Source organism: Corvus brachyrhynchos, unplaced genomic scaffold (assembly GCF_000691975.1).
Source record: "Corvus brachyrhynchos isolate BGI_N302 unplaced genomic scaffold, ASM69197v1 scaffold395, whole genome shotgun sequence".
In the NCBI taxonomy this organism is placed as follows: Eukaryota; Metazoa; Chordata; class Aves; order Passeriformes; family Corvidae; genus Corvus; species Corvus brachyrhynchos.
The window spans coordinates 521,857-530,724 of record NW_008238340.1 but is presented as its reverse complement, the minus strand read 5'-3'; the positions used below and the strand labels follow the sequence as shown (position 1 = coordinate 530,724).

At 40.0% G+C, this 8,868-nt stretch overlaps 1 protein-coding gene across 1 annotated transcript in view; it reads right to left on the bottom strand.

Moving 5' to 3' along the window:
* LOC103616153 (tumor necrosis factor receptor superfamily member 1B) overlaps positions 1-8,868 on the bottom strand; it is a 15,552-nt gene that overhangs the window by 6,378 nt on the left and 306 nt on the right. Inside the window, exons 2-4 of the mRNA XM_008634284.2 lie at positions 3,387-3,489; positions 1,277-1,405; positions 51-200 (exon numbers count right to left, since the gene is read on the bottom strand). Of these exons, the coding sequence (XP_008632506.1) occupies positions 51-200; positions 1,277-1,405; positions 3,387-3,489 (382 nt within the window). The remainder of the gene's footprint in view (positions 1-50; positions 201-1,276; positions 1,406-3,386; positions 3,490-8,868) is intronic.

Below are 8,868 nucleotides of genomic sequence, written 5' to 3'. Positions count from 1 at the left end.
ATTAGGCCAGAGTAAGCGTTCAGTAAGCAGAGTGTTCAAAATCAAATTACCTTTTCTGGAAACCCGGTAACCTTTGCCGCACTTCTTATGTGCTCTACACACTTCGCAGTACTCGTCTAGTTTGGAAACGCAGTACTTATGGGGTGGGCAGCTACAGACTCTGTCCTGGGACCTAGTGCATGTTTGATTCTGTACAAGCCCTGGTTTTAAAACAAGAACAAAGCAAGATGTCATTGACAACATTTAAAATCACAGCCTGCAATGTTTCGAGTGAACATGAGGTGATGTTCACATTCCACAAGTTTTGGGCTTGTATAGCACCATAAATCAAATGTGTTATATGCCCCAATATCTACATTTTCAGAAGAGTTTTCTCTCTCTAGGCAAGGAGAAATTTGCATCTGTAGAGTGCACACTTAAAACTCTGTACCTGCAGTTGTGTTATATTTTGTGATAACCCCAAACATGGCCATTTGCGTTCACCACTACAGTACCTGGGGCCATACTGAGATTTTCAGTCTGTGCAGATTATGTAACTGTATTTAAAGTGTTTGGAGATTTTACTACAGACATTTCCACATTGTAATTATCCAGCTTTGTAAGATTATCTATTTAGATGAGACCAAAGGTCCTTTCAACATAGGCTGTATCCTTAAAACTTACTTCTCAGTGAATCAAGTATATAATGTTCTACACCAATTTCCACTAGAAATGATGGAGAACAGCATGACTGAGTTTGTTAATGCAGATGCCCAAAGTACAGGTGTTGGTACAATGTTCTACCTTATGTACTGTTAAGCTGCTTCAGTGAACAGAACCAGTGTGCTCTCACTGACTGCTGCTTTGCAAAACAAATAAAATTAAGAGAGGAATGTCACAACCCATGTTTGCTGTTGTCACTTCAGCAGATAAAATGAGAAATGACAGGATGCCGGAAATGTAATTATCCATTTACCAGTGTCCAAGTCAGGTCTTAAGATCTCTTGATGGGACGTTATAAGAAGGAACCTATTCTACTGATGGCATTTGGAATTATTTTGGTGATGTAGTGTCTTAGCTTTTAATAATATAAGATTGGTGTCTCATTTTTAGGACTTGGAAAGGGCCAGGGCTCCCTGCAAGACTTTTCCTTGGTTCTTATCCCTAAATCTTACACGTTCCAAAAGCATGAGGACTATACAACTGATTGACAAAATCTCCTAGTTTTCTTAGGAGAAAAGACAAGGCTAAACCAAGCCCAATCTTTGAACAAGCCTCTTTACTAATCCAAGCCTACCTTTCTTGCAGGGTGGTGAGCAAGCAAAGCACTGTGGAGAGTGATTCCAGATCGCTGTGTACGTTTTAGGTCTGCAGGGGCTGCACTTTGTGTCCACGGTGTGACTGCAGCTCCCTGTCCTATACTGACCTATTAAAAGAAAAATAATGCAAACCAAAATAGAGAAAGCATCTCACAGGAAAAAATCACTAGGAATTAAGTTTCATTCTTAGCTGTAGAATCCCTTCCCTTCACTGACACTATCAGATTGGTATCATATACCAAGACACTGTTGATATAAAGGAGGACTGCATGTCTCTACAGGGAAAATCTGATTTATGTTCACTCATGTTTGACCCCTTTTCCTACATTCAGTTCAGTGAATTCCAGCCACATTCAAAACAAGGCAGCCTCAATGCTGAACAGAACCCCTCAGCACATACTTAGGTGCAGCTACCACAATACATAAACCAAACATTTTACCTTCGCAGAAGCTGTTTTATGGTGAACACAGGGAAGTGTTTCACACCCAAAGTCAGGCACATGCCAGAATGATGTGCCTGGGTGAGACCCTAACTGCTATTAAAGGCAGTGAGTAGAGAGGGCAAAATCAAGTACCATCACAAACAGACCTGAATTAGAACTTCACCACTTGTCACTACGTAAAGGACACGAGCGCACACTTTCTCCCTCACCTCTCCAGCCAGCCTTAACAGAGCCAAGCAGGAGTTGCTGAAACTACTGGCATTCCAGACAAAGTTAAAAACTATCAAAGGTAGTTTCTTCAAAGCTTCTCACCACCAACAGAGCTTAGTATAGTGGTGGGAACATGTAAATATGAATTCCAACATACTCATTTGGGAGAAAGGAAAACACATCAGTTACCATTTCCCTTTCATGTGAAAGGACAAAGAAGATAAAAGTCCATGTCTCATATCCTTTACAGAAATATCCTGGAAAACATACTCAGAAAGCAGGAATAACACTGAAAAAATTTTGGAGCTGCTTGGAGAATCTGTTTTTCAAAAGAATAGGCCCTGGAGGTGAGCCAAATGAGTTATTTCCAAAGACTTTGTTTTTCCTTGTACTTACTTGAACCTTTACATTCTGCATCCTACATCCTGCTAATGATTTACGCTGATTTAGTACTGAACACCACATAACACAACAGAAGAGTTTTACCTATGAATTACCATCTTTTCATCTGTCATGAACAAAGGAAGTTTGACAGATCTATCTAGATAATTTCAGTCAATTCAAGAAACTGCAGCTGTTTCAGCAAATACTGATTTCCTGTTTAAACTTCCGGATCTGACAGATCAGCATTTATGGAGACAAATTTTCTTTGCTCAGCATGTAATGAGGAAAAAAGGGCAGGTTTTTTGCTGTATCTAATATAATATAGTTACAACTTGTTGCCAAAACCCTACTACCAAAATCTCCAAAGAACATTACTATCCCACTCCCTAAAAACAACCCCAAAACCCACAGACAATGACTTTTGCTAACTACAGGTCACTAATAATCACCCCTGGTGTATAAGACACGACAGCTCAGAGCAGACAGCGTCTGCAGTCCTGTCCCCAGTCTGACAGTGCTATGCAGTGTCTGATTTACAGTAAAAGACAACAAAACTCCCTTAATGAGCAATGATAGATTGACCTGTTCAATGGAAAGCCCCTTGTCTAAGTGATACTATCATAGTGCAGAAACTAAGCTTTACTTCATGCCCTGTTTTACAATGTATTTTTTATTAGTGGGCTTGGGTCTGTGTTGCCTAATTTTTGTAATTCCCTTAGTGAGCTGTTGCTCCCCCTCCAATGTTGACTAAAATTACTTTAATTAATTTAATGAAAACTTCATGAAGAGCTGTGCTTACACAAGCTCAGAACCTACCTCCTGGTAAGCCCCAGCCAGGTTAACCTTGTAGGAGAACTCCAATTCTGATGGACAATGTGTCTCTTTTGCAGGTGTTTTGCAGTCACAGTGTTTTGTTGTCTTTGAGGAAGAATGCATTACCACAGCAAAAATCTGATGCACTTTAGATGTGTAAGTAATCAAAATACACTATGATCATCTGAAAATTGGGAGAATTTGGCTGAGTAAAGTAATAGTTTGAATTATAACCTACCTGGAGGGCACTGGCTGCAGCATTTATTAAGTTCTTCATCATAGAATTCGGTGCTGGGATCATTGCATTGTGCAAACTGTGGCGTATAAGGTAATGAGTATTCCTAGGAGAATCAAAGGGTAGTCATGGGTCACAAGTCCATTCTGATCCTGAATTAGAGACCCACAAGAGACAAATACCTAAAGACCAATGCAATTACAAGCACTTTCCTTTCTAAGGCACCGATGTAGCCCCAGTGAAACAGAACACAGCAGGTGCCAAGAGGCTGCAGGGCAATGCACAGCTAATGAGCTGCTTTCGACTCTTTTGAGGTTCCTTTGTTTTTCAAAGATCCACCATCGTGAACAAAGTGATTTCTCCAGGTTTTAGGTTCAAAAGAGTGCAGTGGAACTATGGGATTAACATCACACCCAGTCACTACTGCATCCCCCAAACCAAAGAGCTGAGTGCCTTATCCTCAGCTTCCACGGCTCAAACAACATCTGACAAAACACCAGAGAAACCTAAATTACTACGTGTAGGTTTATGGGAAAAACATTTACTGCAAAGTAGCTCAAAGACTTCAGCCAACCTTTCCAAAGAAAAGGAAAAAAGGCTTTTATCTTTCCAGATACTCTGTGATTCCTTCCTGAGCAAGAAAGGCCTTGATGTTTTGAAAATTACGCCTCCAAAAATTGCACTGCTGCTTCTGAGAAGCAGCACCTTTGCAGAAGGTGCAGACAAATATGCAGGTTAAATGCATTAGAGACAATCATGAAATACAGGGTGCCTGATTTCAGCTCACACTGATCAGCACAGCTCAATGACTTCAATGAACAAGAGTCAAATTATTTGATGACTTGCCGACTATTTTCAAAGGGAAAAATACACTTACTTGAAAGAAGGCTCCTGTTAGGTTGGACAAGCATAGGAGTTTCCTGCTAGAGCAGAAAGGCACTGTTTAAAAAGGATGTGACACTGCTCAGCTTTCTGCAATCTGAAGAGATTGCTCCATGCGTAATCTACACACATTTAGAGGAATCATTACTAAAAAGAGAAATCAAAACAGGAACAAGCTCTTGGGAGGCCGGTAATGAAAATATCCTTCCGCGTTACTGAAAAACATGTTGAATATCTGTTGTGTCTTCACATTACTGACAAAGGAGACTAATGTTTCCCACCCTCAGCAATTGCTTAAAGGGAATTCAGCATGCAGCTCATTGAAATATTCTACCTCTTATTTACCTGTGATCAGAAACAGGATTTTGTCAACCTACTCAATGGTCAGTGTCAAAAAAACCCTTTTCTGAGAATGTGAAGGCAGAGAAAAGTCTTCTTGAGTTTAGATATCATAGGATGGACAATGATAAATCATCCTGTTTGCAGGATGATGAACTTGAGCTGACACTAAAATCTGATGAAGGAGAAAAGGGCTCTGCTCTCATCAAAAGTATTTTTAAGTTACTTTTTTATTAAAAGAGGAAAGATTAAATGTTGTCATCCCATTTTTGTAGTCACTATGATCAACTTCATTAAAACAAGCAGTTGAGAGCCTTTTCAAAACATAAATCTTCACTGCAAGAACAAACAGAGAAAAAAAAAGGAGAAATACAATAAACCACATCACAAATTACCCTGCTGGTGAGGCTTCCTGGCAAAGAAAAAAGTTCTTATCTCATGCTCTTCCCTGTCTGTTGTAAATCCTGCCCTGTGAGCTACAGACACAGGAAAACCTGTCAGTTGCTGGGTTCATGCCTGTTTCTCTGAAGTTGTGCTTGGAAGGATCTCTCTACTGTCTAATACAATCTCCCTGAAATTCTATCTGATGAGCTGTGGCTCTCAGTGACTTACAACTGACAATTTCTCCCCAACTGTCCTCAAATAACATGATGGGAAACTAAAAGGGACTTGTGACTGGCTTAGCTACGATTTGTGCACACACAGGCACAAACGCATGCTCAGTTTGGTTTGCCCTGGAAGGATTCAATTCATTTAGTAGCTACTCCCAACAAACTAGTTTAATCAAAGCTGTCAAATCAGTCAGAGGAAGTATAGGCCTTTTACTAGTTTTAAAACTCTTCTGGGATTTCTTTGCTAAAAGACCCAAATTTTCTAGCAATGTCACCAATCCTGAAGTCTGAGTTGGGCCATATAAGATTTCTGTCTGGCATCCAGATCCATTGGCTACTTTGGGCTGAAAGAGTGATGAGTAGAGGCCATATTATATTTCACAATCTTTGCATTTTGCTAGTGTTTGTATCTCCCACAGGTCCTTATTTTATCCTCTGTTTTTACTGTGATTCAATGTTCTACAAGCAGATTGTGTGAAGGGAAATTAACCTGATTTTGCATTACAGCCTTAGAGCTTCTCAGTTTAGGTAGCAGTGTCTAATGGCAGCTGACTTAAAAGAAATTTATATGGACAAAATTAAGACTTTGGAAGACTTCATTTAATTTGACAGGTACAAGTAGAAATAAAATGCCTCATCTGTCTTGGATGTTAGGAAAAAGTTTTTACTGAAAGAGTCATAAAGTTCTGGAATCGTCTGCCTGGGGAGGTAGCCCGGTGGAGTCACCATCCTTGGATGTGTTTAAAAAAAGACTGGATGTGGCCAATCAACTAAACAACCAGTGCCGTGGTTTAGTCAAGGTGGTGTTAGGGCATGGGTTGGACTCGGTGATCTTGAAGGTCCCTTCCAACCTGGTGATTCTGTTATTCTATCAGTAGAGGAACAAACATTCTGAAACACAAAATTTAGTCTAGCTCTATGCACATCAAATTAAGCAATACATTTTGGCAGAGAAATGGATAAACTATGCTTGCCTTTGACTTTGTAACTCACTAGGGAGATTTCTGCAATGCCTCTCTGCATTAAGCGATAACTAAAGTTACATACACAAAGTCAGTGACTCCTGACTCTGGAGTTCCTGCATTGTTTGGATCATTATCCTGTTTGCACTACAGAGATCACTATACAGATGACTCCCTGGAGAGGAGTGGGCTAACAGCTGTCTCCACACCAACTGAAAGGACTTTATGTATACTTAAATTTAAGTATCTTACATAATGAAAATAAAATATGTTATCATGATGGATGAATATATATAAATCCATTTCCATAACATACATTTTCACTCAAGGCCATTTAAACAACGATATTTAAGCATCTATTTTAATCCTAACTCGTATGTCTACATTTCTACTGGTCTCCTTTTCATACATTTGCCTTCAAACTTAAGCTGTCAATCAGAGGAGTCTGAAGAGGAACTACATCTGTGTACAATGTTCTTCACGCATGTGAAACCACAATGAAGTCACTGAGGTCTCTGTTGTAAAATCTGTTTCTATGGAAAGGACTTGAGGTACAGAGACACTGTCTGCTGAGCTACCAGGCCTACTGAAGACAGCAAAAAATATAATTCTGTCTAAAATATTTAAACTTCTCATTTACAAAAATAATTCTGTTGAAGTTTAGTTACCAGATAACAGCATCTCCCAAATCAGCTGGAGTTGTATCAGGCTATGCCAACTTTACTCACACTATAAAGTTTCTTTCAAAGCTGCTGTGCTGCACATCTCTCTCAAAGATTATGGCCCATTATGTGAATTATTCTCCCATCCTATATTGCACTTTACTTCTATAAAGCAGGAGTCCTTGCACAGCCGCACACCAACAGATTAACAGTTCCACATCCCCCCTCCCTGAGAAAACAGTGTCTCTTTGCTTGCTGCCAGGAATTCTATTTCATTGCCACTCACCACCAGAATATGAAAACATCTTCTCAGAATGAGAAAGCAGGGAGATGCACAGAATATGGAAGCTGTTCACAACACACAAAAATTATAGAAGTCCAAGTTTGTAGGAAGACAAGGTATATTTTATTACATATGTATTTAGAAAAACATACACATTTCACCAGCTCTTCTGTTTGAAAATTTCAGGCTATTTGTGATAACTCTGGTGACTCAATTGTACAAAATGGCAAAAATGATGTTCAGTTCCTGTGTCTAACACAGGGACTGAGGCTGGGAACTTTCAGAGACTTTCAGATGAATGAGAAAAAACCCAAGTAGTGTCACTCAAGAACTCTTGTTTTGCCAGTTTGTTTCCCTCAAAAATAAAGTAAGTTTTCTTTAATAAATCACTGTTAAAAATTGATATAACAGGCATGGGTTTTTTTCCAGCTCTGTGGCAGATGTGGTATTTCTGAAACTACTGCATTTGTTTTTCTAATTGTATATATAGGCTTTTCCTTATTTGCTAAATGTGATGCTGAAAGTTTCTGTCATTATTTCCATCGTTATATTTTGGTCATGTTTAGAGTGAGAGAAGAGCTAATTCCTTTTGAACCAAAGCCCCTTGGTCAGCATGAAGTATGACAAAACCTGACACTTAAATTCTGGTAATAAGTTCTGCTACAATTCTGAGACTCTCCCTTCTCCATCTGCTTTACCCTATCCACTGCAAGGTGTCCCGTAAATCAGGTTCAAAACAGTCTCACCTTAAAAACAGAGCTGAATTAAAAATTAGTGAGAAACAGTTAAAATAATTATTTTATTATATTATCAACTTGCTATAGCACCCAGTAGTCCTTAAAAGACCATTGTGTAATTCCGGGTTCAATACACATTCTGACATCCTCACCTGATTTCAATGAACCTTTGTCTTATCCAGCCTAAATTCCTATGATTAAATAAACATGTAAATAACATAAATATCACATGAGAATACAGTGACCTGGACATCTCAGCAACATTTCCATGTTTATCTTCACAATCCTGGACATTTTAAAATCAGACAGAAAAGTGCTATCAATATACCAGTACAGAAAACACAGAGCCAAAGGCAAACAGATCCCATCGAGCTCTCTGACACAGTTACAAGCCCTCATTGCCAAACAGTGGTACAGCTGGATATAGAACATGACATTCACCACTGCAATGAAGGGGAACAGTAACAGCTGCAGCACATCAGATCTTCACTGTAAATTAAAAGGCTTTTCGATTTAAATTGGGAAGAGCTCTAGGGAACCAAAGCAGCTCAACAAGCTCTTCCTGTGTAAACAATGTAATATAGATATGGGTTTACACTCTGCACTTGCCAGGACACTCACCACAGTTTTTACATTCGAACAAGCCTGCAAAATTAACCTATTTCCGATGAAAATCCAGGAAAAAATATTAGTCTTTGGGGAGCCAAGAAGTAACGACGACATAGACAAAGGGCACAGGCTGAGCTTTGAAGCAGTCTTAAGAGCGGGACTTGAGGTTGCTGTAGAGATCACAGCGAATCCAGCGCAAGCCCAGGGGTACAGAGGTGGCAAGGGACGGACATGTGACAAGGGGCAGGAGACAGGGGACAGGTGACAAGGGACAGACAGGCGACAAGGGGCGGACAGGTGACAAGTAGACCGCACACACAGCAGTGAGAGGCTGCCCGCTCGCCGCGCACCTCCAGAGCGGCAGCATCAGGCGAGGCCCACTCGCGTTTCCCCCGCTGCT